We start from the raw sequence: 15,956 nt of genomic DNA on the forward strand, positions 1-15,956 counted from the left end.
TTATAACTTTGTAAATACCCCGTGTAACATACCAAACCTTTATATTTTTGTAATCGAAAAGTTACGGAGATTTCGAATATAAAATAAAATATAGGGTGTTCTATTTAAAAAAAAACATAAGTTTGGTCTGCCACTATGTTATCGAACACCCTGTAACATTCTAACTAATTTTGTAATGTGAAGCTCAAAGTTCGCTATAACAATTTTTGTTATTAAGTTTTATCGCTATACATTACTTTAACGGATCTACGGAGCTTCCCCCCACTAATTATTAATCACCCTGTATAATAGCAGTAAACTATTGCATTGTTAGCTAGTTCTAAGCTATCCTGAAAATTTGAGGTGTCTAGGTAGCCTAGAACTATTTTTAAAATGGATTACAAAATTTGCGGAGTCCGTGACACCAACCAAGCCAAGTATATAAAAAGGTTTTAAATAAAAATAGACAAGAACACATATTATGTATATTTACAAGGATTTTTTATTTTAGTTTTTTGAATAGAAAGAAATACAAACTAACATGAATCAATATACATAATTTTAACAGTATTTATGCCTGGTTGCACCAACAGATCTTAAGCTCCAGCTCAGCCCAGCTCAGCTTATACTTCAATGCTGGGGCCACACTAGCATCTAATACTGTTAATTATCGCATTATTTGCATTAGAAATATGTCAAAAAATGTGATAATTAACGGCATTAGACGCTAGTGTGACACCAGCATAAGGATTTACATTTATATTTTTGAGCTAAAGGTACGCCTTAGGCCTAATATCTGTTGGGGCAACAAGGCATTAATAATTCTAAAAGTTCTGAACAAGCCGTCTTGCCCAAAAAGAAAATTGTACATGTTTTAAAAATATTTCTATTAATAACAGAATGTGATTATGGACTTATGGATTATTCTTATTGGCTATAATGAGAAAAAACACTATATTATAATGGATGAAGAATAACTGTTTTATGCATATCACCTTTAGTTACAACAATTGCAAAAATTTTTAAGATATATATACATATTCACTACAATTTTGGAGTGTTATGTAATAGGACAAAACTGACCGACAAGGGCATACCATAAATAATGGAGAAAGGCTTAGCCACCTGAGGTTTGTAATGATATTGTGCTAGTCCCTGATAGGATAGATGAGACCAACGAACTGTTATATCGGCTTTTAGTCCAAGACGCATCTGTTTTGAGTTGGACGTTGAGAGGTGACTCATATTTTTTGCAGAAATTTCTTGGAATTAATTCCTATAATGATAATTGTGTTATCGTACCTCTCAAAAATGTCCGGAACATTGTTTAAATAATCAAAATGTCAAAAATGAAGGAAAATTCGATTATTTTCTTAGTTTTTAATTATAACTTTCAAAGTATTCACTTTCGAGAAAAGCTGTACAAATGTAAAAGTTGCACAAGTAAATTTCCTACAACATAGGATTTGTCACAAATTTTAAAAATTGTCACCCTTGTTGCAAAATAGCAATAATTGCGAAAAAACCATAAAAAACATGTATTTGCATTTTACGTTTTTCAACCATTTATGGCTACACTAAGGACCTTCATATTTTACCCAGAAAAACTATATAATACAGTAAAACAATACTGTAATCAGTGCAATAGATTTTGCAAAATAAATTTTGCAATCCAGCTTTCGCAAAAAGATTCATTTTTTCAAAATGTTTCAGGACTGAACTATAAAGCAGATAGCAAGTTGAAATTTTTTTACGTATAGAAGAATACCGTACCTTTCATTTGAAATTTTTAAAATTAAAACCCATTAACTACCACGGTGTCAGGAATTTTTTTAAATAAACATTAGTTTTTGGTGATACGCGCAGGACAGCGGTGTTCGATTCGCACAAGTTGATTTCCACCAAAATTTCTTCCAATCTTTGTCTAATATATATTATTTTCTTACACTATATTTTGTTGTGTTTTAATATTTTATTTCCACAAAAATCAAACTAATTTGATAATTGTTTGTGAAATATTGTTTAAACAGTATGTATATGAACTTAAAATATGTATATGAACAAAGGAAGTTTTTGCCAAAAAAGTGTTATTTTAAAAGACAGAGCATGTGTTTTTATTTTGCAATAAACAAATTTATTTATTTATATCGAAATGTACTAAAAATTAAAATTTGTCAATCATTATCAAAGGTCATTGGAATGCACAATCAGAGCAAACTATCCGCTCTCCTGCGCGTAGCACCAAAAAAAATGTGTATTTAAAAAAATTCCTGACGCCGTAGTGGTTAACCGATTTAAATTTTGCAAAATACAAATTAAAGGTACGGTATTCTTCTATATGTAAAAAATAAACTTGTTGTCTGCGTTATATTCAGTCCTGCAAGATTTTAAAAAAATTATTTTTTTTTGCGAAAGCTGGATTGCAAAATTTATTTTGCAAAATCTATTCAACCGATCTTAATGAAATTCACATTATTGTTTTATTATATCATAAAGTTTTTCTAGGTAAAACATGAAGGTCCTAGGTGTAGCATAAATGGTTGAAAAACGTAAAATGCGAAAACTTGTTTTTTTATCGTTTTTTCGCAATTATTGCTATTTTGCAACAAGGGTGACAGCTTTTAAAATTTTTAGCGAATTCTGTATTGTAGGAAATTTAATTGTGCAACTTTTATGTCAGTACAACTTTTCTCAGAAATAAATAGTTTCAAAGTTATAATCAAAAAACGAAGAAAAAATCGAATTTTTCCTTAATTTTTTGACATTTTGATTATTTAAACAATGTTCCGGACCTTTTTGAGTGGGAGGATAACTTAAATATTATTATATGAGTTATTTTCAAGCAATTTCTGCAAAAAAATATGAGTCACCTCTCAACGTCCAAATGTAAATACTAATATTTTTACAGATGCGCCGTGGTCTATTTACCTTTCCTTGTTAGAAGGTGGATTGAAAACAAATATTTAAAACCCAGATGATATAAATATGCTTAGGAACAAGATCCACAAACCAGGTAAGAGCCTCTCAATACCTAGATCACGAGATTCCCATAGGAAAGACAACCAAACCGTCCGTCGTATAAGACTGACTTGGGCAGCCATCGGCAAGTGGCATCACATTTTCAAATCGTCCGACATATCAATATGTCTTAAAAGAAATACCTTTAGTCAGTGTGTTTGCAAGTCTTGACCGGGAAACGTTGACCATGACACAGAGATTTGTGCAAAAGTTCAGTGTATCTCAAAGGGCGATGGAGCGTGCTATGTTGAACTTTTCACTGCTAGACAAGATCCCAAACTGATGCTGTAAAAAGAATAGCAACATTGAAGTGGAACTGGGCAGGTCACGTGTCCAGAATGACAGCTAACAGATAGAAAAAGTAGATAGTGGTTAGGAGACCTAGATATGATGCCTACCAAAGCACAGGTCGTCCACCAACACGTTGGACTGACGATCTAAAACGTTTTCATAGGAATTGGATAAAAGAGTCTTAAGATCTAGACAGATGAAACATTACAAGGAAAATATATACTCTATGTTATACCTACGTACAGAGTTTCTACAAAATGGAGGAAATTCGTCGGTACAGAACTAATCAACAAAAATTGTTAAAAAAATTCAATTATGGTACGTTAAAACTTGCATCAGACCTGTTATGGCCTATGGTATTGAATTAAGAGAAAACACCAATAAAACCAAAAGCATGCTGCGAACTGCCGAAATTAAGACAAAGAGCAATAGCAAGGACGACAATAAGGGATATAATACGAGACACCATCATCAGGGAACAATGTGGCGTGCAAGATGTAGTAAGATGGGGTAGGCAAGACGAAGAGAATGGTTCAGTCATGTAAAAAAAAATGGAGGAGGACAGACTGCTAAGAATTGAAGCTAGAAGGAAAATCAGCTGAACCAGGAAAAAATTGTTCTATTTTTTTTGTGTGTGAATTTGATGGCCTTGGCCGAGCCAATTAACCAGACATAAAATTGTTCTAATAATTTATTTTAATATGACTCATTCATATCGGCAATTCAGACATATATTATACATTTTAAAGTAGAAGACTTTAAAATTATATTGCCAATATTTATGAGTGGCGTTCCTGGGACGACTTTATTGAAAGAGAGTTCATTCGATTACATGAAATCAATTTAACTTGAGAATATCCGTCACAAAAAAATCATAGCATAAAAATACAACCACATGCTACGGTGAAAGTAAAATTCTCGTGTTAGTGATTCTATAGTAAATCAACGAGGAAAAACCAGGATTTTTTTGGTTAAATAATAATATAACTAGGATAAAGATCTTTATAGTTAAACTATAGCAAATTATCGTCGAATTTAACTTAAAGCTAATTGTTTGTCAAATTCTTTAGATAACAGAACGCATTGTAAGAACTTGGCCTAACAGAAGACACAGGGTTCGAGCTCTCTGAAAAGACCATTTTTATTTAATGTGATTAAGCTAAACATCTGAATAGAGGATAATAACCATTTCCGAAAAAATGTATTTTTAAGGGATTAAGTATTTCATGGTGAATTCAGAACGGAGTTTTTTTATCGGGACTATTTTGTCGGGGCTATTTTGGGGGCGTGCTATTGTTCCGCGGCTATTTTGTCTGCAGGCTATTTTGTCGGAGCTGTTTTGTGTGCGGGATATTATGTCGGGGCTATTTTGTCGGGGCTATTTTGTCGGAGCTTTTTCGACGCGCTATTTTGACGGGGTACCATTGTGCACTTAGAATATGTATAAAAATTGAGAAAGGGACTCTGCGTAGTCACATAGGGAGCGTTCAAGTATTACGTAACGCAGGTTGGGGGGGGTCAAAAATCTTCAAAAATTGCGTTACGCAATAGTTAAACGCCCATTACAGTGCGTTACGTAGGGGGGAGGGGTCAAAAATCTTCAAAAATCGCGTTACGTAATACTTGAACGCTCCCATAGTTGTAATAAAATTTGTGATAGTATGGAAAACAAACGTTTTCAGCGTTTTATTGTTATAAAAAAATTGTACTTGAATTTTTTACTGACTAATATCTAGAGCATGTGAACTGAAATAGTTTTTACAATAATATTAAAGCTATCCTAAAAACTGTAGTTCTAATATTTTGCTTTCATGGTACTAGGAGCAGTGGCTATATTATTACGCATAAAACTAAATCTAACAATTACTTCTAATAATATAAGTACATAGGTATCAATCACCTGATATATGAGGTAAACAAAAGTTTAATAAATAACATATTGTTGGTTTTTGTTTAGCTTATATATTAGTGGATATGAAACATTAATCACAAATACAATTGGTAATATAGATATATACAACAAATTTATACAACAATTTTAATATACATTAAATCAATTAAAGAAATGGTTCCATATTATTTGTATTCTTTTAAAATTTAGGGACCTTATAGGGCAGAATAATTCATGAAAGGTTTTAGTATAGATTTAGTACCTAATAAGTATAATGATGTCCAAAATAACTGTAGACAACTACATATTGTAAATCCCATTTGGAATATACATATACCTGTATCATTATAAAGCTTACGTATATAATTATTTATGGTGTAAAAATGCATTTTTTTGTTCATCATCAACTCATCATCATTCTGGCTTTATAACCGTGTGAAGGTCCAAGCCTCCTCAAGAATTTCTTTTCTCACACATTTCTCATGTCTTCACCAACGTTATCAAGAAATCTTCCTCTGGATCTTTCTCTTCTTCTCAGACGAATGAGTCTACCAAGGAGAATTTTTCTAGCTACGACTTTTGGTCCATCCGCATTAACATTCCCTACCTACCTCAGACGTCCTATCTTACTGTATTTTATTATATCTGGTTCCTGGTATATTTTATGAAGTTCGAAGTTGTATCGTCTTCTCCACACTGCATTGCCACCTCCACGTTACTAATTCATATAGAATGGTTAGATCAGCTTTGGTACCTACCTATTATATTGCCCTATGAGGAAAATAAATGCACATACTGTTGAATAATAAACCATTTCTTTTTAAAAAGTATTTTACAAACGTTTAGAAACGACAGAATTTGCTGGCACAAAATATTTTTCACTAAATCTGTACACGATGTAATAATTTTTTAATAGGGTGTTTTGGGGTTCAATATCAATAAGTTTACTCTGTATCGAAAAGGTAGACCGTCATCTTTATTTTTAGATTATTATTTGCTACTAAATACTTCCAATAAAAAATTCTACCTCTAATTTGAAAAATTATAAAGAAACAAACAACCGTAACTGATTTATCATCATCATAGTCATTAACATCTTAGTAGATGTGTTGTGGTTCATAATTGGGCTTCAGCAGCTCGGACAGTTTGATTGATAATATTTCTGCACTGGTCGCGGTCGTCATCAGTTACATGTATTGCCTCAGTATACTGTTTGTTGAGAAGCTTTTTAGTAATGTCCGCCCATCGCTGTGGAGATCTTCCGCGTTGGCGTTGAGTCTGAGGCCTTCCTTGGACCACCAACCGCTCCATTTTGTGATCACTCCGATGGATATGACCAAAGAACTTTAAAATTCTAGAGTAAACGGTACTGGAGAGACGCTGATCCGGTTTAATTTCATCCAGAACCGAGACATTTGTACGGCGAGCCGTCCATGGAATTCGAAGCAGGCGTCTCCATGTCCACATTTCAAAGGCGTCTATACGTCGTCTATATGATTCTTTGACTGTCCATGTCTCGCATGCATAGTAAAATATGGAAAAGACCAGAGTTGAAACGAGTCTCTTTTTGTTTGTCATAGTAATGTGACGATCACGCCAGACCCCGTTTAGTTCACTCATTGCTGCTCTTGCTAGTTGAATGCGTCTTCTAATTTCGGGTTCACAACTGCCTGTGTTGTTAACTAGAGCTCCAAGATATATCATAGATGAGACTACCTCGCATCCCGAAATAGTTTGGGTTTCAGGAAACTGTTGTTGGCGATCAATAACCATGATTTTGGTTTTGTTGTAGTTAACCATGAGTCCAAATTTAGCACTTTCTTCCTCGAGTTTTTTTAATAATTCAATAATTTCTTCTGGAGTAGAGGCTAGAAGTGTAGTGTCGTCTGCGAAACGCAAGTTAGATATCTTAACACCACCTAGGTTTACTCCTCCCTCCCAACCATCCAAGACTCTGCGCATTATGAACTCCGAATAGATGTTAAATAATAAGGGAGATAAAACGCATCCTTGGCGTACTCCCTTCTCCAAAGTGCATTTGTCAGACAGGTATCCGTCCATTCGAATATATGCCAGGTTATCTTGGTACAGTTTGCTAATAAGGTGAGTCAAGTGTTTAGGTACACCCATTGTCGTCAATATGTTTCATAGTTTGTCCCATCTAACATTATCAAAGGCCTTTGTATAATCGACGAAACATATAAATATCGGGATCTGGTATTCTCTGGCTTTTTCTATGATGTTTCTTACATTAAGGATTTGTTCTCTAGTACCTCTGCCCTTTACAAATCCAGCCTGCTCAGGTGCTATTTGCCAACTTATGAAGTTTTCTAGACGCCGTTGCTGTGCAGTATGTAGAGGATCACCTTACTGGCGTGTGATATTAGAGCTAATAGCCTGTAGTTATTACAATTATTTGTTGAACCTTTCTTATGAAGAGATATGATTATGGTCTTTCTCCAATCCTCAGGCCAAACGCCTGTGTGCCATATTTCATTACACAATCGATGTAATATTTTCACTCCACATTCCGGAAGATGCTTCAAGACGTCTGCAGTAATGAGATCATATCCTGCTGCTTTGTTTAACTTAAGTCTTTTTAAAGCGAATTCCACCTCGGAAAAAAGTATGTCAGGTTCAGATTCAAAACTAGTTTGGTGTGTCTCTGTTGAAGGAGAATGGAAAGTGGAGGTCTGGCAGTCAGGTACAAACGGGGTGTCCGCCGGCATCTGGTCCGTATTGGCGTATAAAGACTTACAATACGCCCTCCAAACATCAATAACCTTGTCCAAATCCGTCTGTACATTACCTTCATCATCTTTGATAGACCAAGATTTCTGTTTGAATTTACGTGTGAGTAGTCTGACTTTATCAAAGAGTTCTTTGGTGTTATTTGTGTCGGCATGTAGTTGAATTTCTCTGCAGATTTTCTCTATATGCTTGTTTTTGTCTAGTCTACAAGCAGCCTGAATAGCTCTAGATAGCTGTCGGTACTGGGAATTCCTGAGAGGGTTCTCGATTCCAGCAATTTTAAGTTTTCTACGTTCTTCAACGAGGTCAAAAGTATCTGCAGACATCCACACTTTTTTTGGTCCGGTTGAGACGGCATTAGACTGTGCCTCGCAGTCTGATTTATAAGTATACTTAGAAGTAACTGATTTATAAGTATTCACAAAAACATCTTTATTCTTTCTTATGTGAAACTCGAGACTATAGTAGAGCTTTTTCCCCATTTTTGTGAGTTTAGTTTTCCCATATCATAGAAAAGACTGGGATGCCCAAATATACATATTTTGACTATTTTCTTGCACAAACACTTCTCCAAGAAATTAACGCACCACCGTAAAATGGGTTATTTTTATGTCTTGTATTTCCTAAACCTGTAAAATTTAAGTGATTTTTTAATATGTTACAGCGTTATTCTTTAACAATATCGCTTTAATAACACTGTTGCTAGACAGGTAAATTGTCATTTTATACCGGGTGTAGGTACAAATCAAAATGTGTTTTTTCTCAAAATTAAAACCCAACTGTAGCCTCAAGTTTTCTTAATATTTATTTTTTGATTAATTCGCTTATTTTTAATAATAAAAAAGTTAGGTACTTTAACAACTAGCCACGTTTTTCTTCAATATATCCTCATTTATCCCCACTTAGTTTAATAAACAAGCCTAAGTAGCCTTAGGCTATGAGAAATGTAGGCTATGAGGCATTTGATAAATGACAAATTGTTAACCGTCAAAAAGTAAGTATCTGGTTTGTTGTGAAAATTAGTAGATTTATTATTGAAAGTTTGACCCGCGATGAGTGTGTTCAAGTAGTGACATTACATTGCGAAGGATTTACCTATCGGCTCCTTATATTGGTACCTAATAATTTTTTGCTAATGCCCGATAATGCAAGACATCACGTTGCACGAACTGCAACCGAATATTTACAACAGGTAAATCTTCGGACTTTACATTGGCCACTGATCGAATATTTATTGACAGAAGACTACGATAATACACATAATTAACAGAAGACTACTACAGCATTTGCCGCCTCCTAGAACCTCACAAGAGGTAGAAACACAGTATCTAGATTTGGAATGCTATTAATTAAGTTCTAGGCACTGAAGATGATCTGAAATAGATCGAAAACGTTTTGCAATTTATTTGGATGACATTTTAATTGTTTTTTAATAAACTTTTTATATTATTATACAAATGAAGTTTTTTACTTCTGTATGATATTAATTAAAACCAAATAGCAAACCTCATTTGTAATATACAAGTTCATCTCTTTTATTATCGCACATAAGCGAATGAATCAAAAAACAAAATGTTAAGAAAGCCTAAGGCTACAATGGAGTTTTAATAGCAACATTTTATAAATGCTAGAATATTCCACAGGGTATTCCGAACTTTTAGAAAAAAACACAGTCTGATTGTTACATCCGGTATACAATGACATTTACCTGTCTAGCAACAATATTATTACAGCGGTATTCTTAAAGATAAGGCTATAACATATTAAAAAAAGAATGTGTGTGTACTTTGTACGCACGTAAGAAGTTATACTTCTATTATATGATTTCTTAAAAATAAATACACTTTAAACAGTTTGTTTTAATTTTTTTTAAACACCAAACTAATTTTGTGCTTACCGCTTTCAAAAAAATAAAAAAAAATTATAGGATTGCTCCGGATTCTAACTCAAGACTTCTCGATCTCTAGCCGAATGCTATACCAAATACGCTACGAGGACTGGACTGTGTCTGTATCGGTTCGGACGTACCTAATGACAATTCACGGTAACCATAAACAGACAAGGTGAAGTATAATAAATATACAATAAAATGTTTTAATAATACTCATCTTACTCCCGAGAAAGACAAATCCAAAGACACAAAAATTATAATAAATATATTTACCTAAAAACACAATATATTCTTTTCACACCTTTTCTTGCACTGATATATATATTTATATATAACTTAGATTTAGCAACTAAACGCCATACTGTCTGTGTGCGCATGCGCGCAAATTCTTAGAAATAACTTCAAAAATCAGTCAAATCAGACAACAGGTTTAGGACATTCGAGACATCAAAAATGTTCCAATTTTAAAATGGTGCGTTAATTTATTGGAATAGTGTAGTACCAAAACACCCTATGTATCTAAACATAACAAAACAAAAATTATAAATACATCAGTCCAAAAATCTACTCCAAATCCCTTCACTTGGCTATGAACGGGGTGAGATCAGGCAATTTAAATCCTCCGAAGCTATCGAAACTGTCTGCATTTCGAAACTGTGGCCGACCATTTCTGACATTTCTGAGCGGAGGTGGATTCAGGTTCTGAGGTAAATTCGTAGATGCTGATTCTCTAAGTAGAAATCCGCACTGGGCAGTACATACTTCGTCTCGGAGTATGTCGTCTTTTGACCACTCTCGAAGAAGCTGTCGACAGTCTGTGACTCTCAAAGAAGCGCAGTTACCCTATAAAAATGTTTTATTAGTTTCCATTAAACAAACGATACTTTTAAATATGTATATTAAGCTGGAATCCAACTGAACGTAGCGAGGCACGCCAAGAGGAATAGAAAATATGTAATAGAAAAAGATAAAAACGGGAATCAACGCAATGTTGATGAAGTGTGGCTGTATACGATTTGGGTGTATATATGAAATGTCTTACGATGACTAGGGATTCGATGAGTTGGGATTCAATGAGTAGGATCGTATCCAACTCATCGAATCCAAAATCTCATTTACCCAAAACGCATAGGTACATACTAAAACGGATACGACACTATTCATAGACACCAACTCGCATACATAATAATAATAAGGAAAATAAATGGAACAATATATTTTTAGAAATTGAATTAATGATATCATGCTATTATGTATATTAGATATACACTATCTCTAAATACTACAGAACATTTGTATTTTAATGGTACGTTGGAACGAGTAATCGGGTTTAATATTTCTATAAAACAAAAGCGAGCAAAATACGTTATTGAAAGACGATCTGATACTGTAGTTGCATAGTATAAATTTATTTTTCTTTCTTAAGGATTCTACATATTATCATGCACTCACGGTTTCAGGCACGTAGCGTTTAGTTTCTGAAAAATATTTATTTTAAAGGTTTTAAATATGAACAATTCATACTGTCATGTCCGGAGCGTATGGTATCAGACATCTCTTTGTAAAATCAGGTTGTTCGGAGACTACGCTACGTGTTGGAAACGATGAGTGTATGATATGTAGAATCCTTTACACCGATTTCATAATTTGATATAAAATTAATTTTTACCTTTGTAAAACTGGTTGCATACTTTAGAGAATATGTTCTTTTTTCCCTAACACAATTTCTACTAATTAGACAACCTATTATGCAAAACTAGTAAATCGGATATTTTTGTATTTATCATTAATGTTATTTTTGCCAATTAGACAAGGCAAAAACGGCGGGTTCGTTGGGAAAAATATTCCCATGAGATTTTTTTGCATAATCACATTCGTGAGACATTCCAGAATAAGGTTCAAGAAGTCGCCCACGTAAAAAGTGGTCCAAATTTTTTTTAAAAAGTTTTTTTAATCACATTGCAAAAATCAATATTTTCGCCCCGTACTAATTTTTTTTAGGTTTATTGGACCATTCTTGATAATAAAGGTCTTAAAATTTTTCTCTAAAGTTGATAGTTTTCGAGATATAGGTAATTTAAAATTTGAAAAACGCGAATATTAAGACTTCAAACTCGGTTAAAAATTATTTTTATGAAAATCAGAAAGTGACTAAATCAAAGTTTAAAGCACCCTCTACATGATCCTGACGAAATTTGTGTCATTAATTTATTACTAAGCTGTTATTTTTAATTATTATCAATGAGCGGTAAGATCGTATTGACGCGACTGTAAATGTGAGTGCGAGTAAGATGCACCATTGACTGCCGGAATGGCATCTTGCTCGCACTCACCATGGACGGCAGCCTAATACGTGCACGACGCTCAATAGTAGGTATTACTTAAAAGTAACAGTTTAGTAATAAAATAATAACAAAAATTTCTTCAGGATCTTGTAGGACGGGCTTTAAACTGTGATTTAGTCACTTTTTGACTTTGATAATAATAACTTTTAACCGAGTTATTAAGCCTTGAAAATCGCCATTTTTCGTTTTTTTCAATTTTAAATTGCTTATAACTAAAAAACGATCAACTTTAGAGAAAAATTATAAGAGATCTTTTTTGTCCAGAATTGCCCAAAAAAACCCCAAAAAAAATTAGTACGGCCGAAAACATTGATATTTGCAATGTGATTAAAAAAAATTGTTAAAAAAAATTTGGACCAATTTTCACGTGGGCGACTTTTTGAACCTTATTCTGGAATGTCTCTCGAATGTGATTATGCAAAAAAATCTCATGGGAATATTTTTCCCAACGAACCCGCCATTTTCGCCTTGTCTAAATCCTACTAACACTTTTATCTATGACTTTTACATATTATTGAAATATTGTTGTACTTATAAGTATGTTTATGGAATAAATAAATAATTTGTTGCTCAATTTATGACCTTTTTACCTACATTAGTTGCAGGTTTGTCAATGTAAAGGCATTGTAAAGGTTTTGTATATTGTTTGTAGAAACTGTTACTAATATTCTCAAATAAGGTTTAGGGTCTAAAATCAGCCCAAAAACGGTATTTATATTCTCAGTCTAATGCCTCCTGTACACATCGGCAGACGCGTCCGCGGATCTATCATAACACGCTGACCACACATCTGAAGGGTCGTTCAGTCTTGGCATTGACATCCTTTGATCTGTGCTGGAGAAACCGACAAGTATCGGATGTACTGCAGATGCGTCTGCCGACGTGATATACATACATCCGCAGACGCATCTGCCGATGTGTAGTGGAGGCATAAGTCTACTATCAGACTAAAATAAAGTATATAAAATCACCAAAGTAAACTTACCCCTTCAGATGTACATATACAGCTCGTACAAGGACTTGGGAACGCCGATTGTCCAACACTGACCTGCTTATCTCCAATTATACATCCTTGTCCTCTTGCCGTTTCTTTCCAAGCATTTATGTTAATGGCTGGATGTGCATTGCAAGGAACTCTCGGATTTAAGAAGTTAGAAGGTAGATCGAATGCTGCCCTTTGCATTTCCCCTTGAATGTCCATGTTGTCGCAGAGAATCTTAGCTAAAGTTATTTTTCGTAATTCTGCCAATTGAGCCTCTGTGAAACGAACTGCTGGATCTTCGTTTTCATACCTAAAGTGAAAAAGATGTTTATCCCTTAACTACTGACATGCGGTATACCATACCGCACCGAAAATACGTTTTGTTGTCAAACGTATCCGTTACTTTACATTTTTGGAGCAAATAGAACTGCTCAAAGTTTTTATTGTTAATGGGTTTCTGACATAACTCATTATAGGTAGTGAAACCAAATATCTTCGTAATTGCATCGACAATAGTTTTATATTTCGTCGGCTTACTGCCAAAACCAACCAACTCCATTTTTAAAAATTTTGAGAAACCCACCTTTAAACTTTAATTTGAAATGAAAAATCGTCTGAATTTAAATAATGATTTAATAATTGAAAAGTATGACAAACATATTTTTCAGTTATTAAATAATTTTTTTAAATTCAGTCGATTTTCAATTTCAAATTAAAGTTTAAAAGGTAGATTTCCCAAAACTTTTAAATGGAGTTGGTTGGTTTTGGCAGTAAGCCGACGATTTGTTGTCTGAAGTTGCTTACTTAATATGTTTAGTTTTTCAAAAATTTGGGCTAATTAACTCACAAATGCCTCACAACCCACCGATTGTAGATGATTAACATGATGTACTCAGCAGATACTTCATTTCAGGTTTGTGGCTTAAAAAAATCACTAATAGGTAGTATCAAACAGTTCTATAAGTATTTTCAAGCAGTTCTCTTCAGATAGCCATCTTACTTCAGTATGAAGTAAAAGTTTTACGTGGTCTTCATTTTGTTTTTCACAAAATAGTTTGAATAGACGCTCACATTTGGCGTTAGATTTAATAGCATTGACACACTTTATTACGGAATGTAGTTTGTATCTTTCATCAACTTTAGCAGGAATTTTTCTTGCCCATCACATTAGGAGCACCATCAGCAGCCCAAGATATAAGTTATCAAAACTGCCTCACTGTCTCTCAAAGTTAAATCATCCATTTGCACTAAAAAATTTCTTGTTTTCAGCTTTTTAACAAGTTGTTCTTCAATACCTTTATCCATTCCATCTATTCTTCTTCTAGCAGTATTGTTACTGAGCGGTATAGCTTTTACATCTTTGTCATCTTTTTCCAGAACCGTTGTTCAAATGCAAATGAATCGTTGAACAAATGTTGATATTGACAGTTTTATTAAATTATCTCCTATAGTTAGATTCTTTCCCGTGTTAGCGATGAATGAAGAAATTTGATAACTAGCTTTAAGCATACGATTTAATTAATTGAAGTATGAGCAGTAAATAGAGATTTTAATGTTCTTCAGCAAAATCTAGCATTGTATTTAAATGGCCCGAGCGAAAGAGTTAAACTCGTGTCGAGTCCATATTCGAATTGCCCCCCTTAAAAATCAAATTGCCCCCCTGTGGAGCGTGGGCCCCTCGTTAGGAAACACTGCCATAGAGCAAATCTTCCAACTCTAACCTAGTCACAGAAACTTTGTCCGGTACTTCCATTATTTGTGCCGAGGTGGAGTACGCTATAAAAATACCAAAACTTTTTTCCGCCCTTGGACGGAAGCCCTAAAACTGTTTGAGGATGACAACATCGACATGCTGGTAATAATTTTCAATGCCATATTATAACACCGGCTACATTCCAACGGATAGGCTTTGTTCACCCTTTATAATGATCCTTAAATAACAAAGTCCCGCAAGGTGCATGAACCACAGACTGATTAGTTTATTGAGTCATTTTCTTAAAGTATTTCTTCGCGTTCTCCATACAAGAATATTCAGAAAAATAGAAAATCTAAGCGGCAAGACACAATTTGGTTTCAATAACGGGATCAGTACACGCAAAGTGGCATTCTGCTTGAATACGCTTTTAGAAAACTGTATGGACCCATGAAAGAATATACTTGTCACAGTCATCGATTATGAAAAACCGATTGACACCGTAAAACTCGATGCAATGATAAAAATGTTTTTTTTTTTTAATGGCATGGACTTTATGTCATTCAGCCAGTCACAACATGAGTATTAGTGTCATGTGTAGTGTGTATGTTGAGTAAGTGTCTTGTTACTTTGCAAAGTTGACGTCATTGTCTTTGCAAAGAGACGCTAATTGTATCCAAACGTCTGCGGTCCCTCCGGTGAGTACCGATCCCACAAGGACAGAAACTATATAATAAATGAAAAATTCCTGACCCTGGTGAGATACGAACCCACAACCTTTCGGATTTTTTCGATCCAAAGGCAGGCGGATAAAAATGTTACACAATGACGAATGAATTGTTACACAATTGATGAGAAAGATATAAAATTTATCAAGAATCTCTATCGTAAAAACACGAGTGAGTGAACTGTTAAGTGCTATGTATGGTCCAATCGGCATGGAGGCAATGGCATGTTGAAAAGATCTTCCATTAATAAGTTATAATAATAATAAGAAATGTGGACCTCGCGAAGAATGTTCCGCATACCATGGACAGATATGAAGAGCAAATAGTGAGAGAGAATTGCTCAACTCGATCAAGGTGCGAAAAATTGATTACCTGGGCCATATCCTG

At 34.1% G+C, this 15,956-nt stretch overlaps 1 protein-coding gene across 1 annotated transcript in view; it reads right to left on the minus strand.

The window, feature by feature from the left end:
• Positions 1-450: 450 nt before the first annotated feature.
• LOC114328659 (uncharacterized) overlaps positions 451-15,956 on the minus strand; it is a 262,330-nt gene continuing 246,824 nt past the window's right edge. Inside the window, exons 12-13 of the mRNA XM_050659337.1 lie at positions 13,152-13,458; positions 451-10,664 (exon numbers count right to left, since the gene is read on the minus strand). Coding sequence (XP_050515294.1) covers positions 10,401-10,664; positions 13,152-13,458 — 571 coding nt within the window. The 3' untranslated portion in view covers positions 451-10,400. The remainder of the gene's footprint in view (positions 10,665-13,151; positions 13,459-15,956) is intronic.

This window comes from Diabrotica virgifera, chromosome 8 (assembly GCF_917563875.1).
Source record: "Diabrotica virgifera virgifera chromosome 8, PGI_DIABVI_V3a".
NCBI classification, from domain to species: domain Eukaryota; kingdom Metazoa; phylum Arthropoda; class Insecta; order Coleoptera; family Chrysomelidae; genus Diabrotica; species Diabrotica virgifera.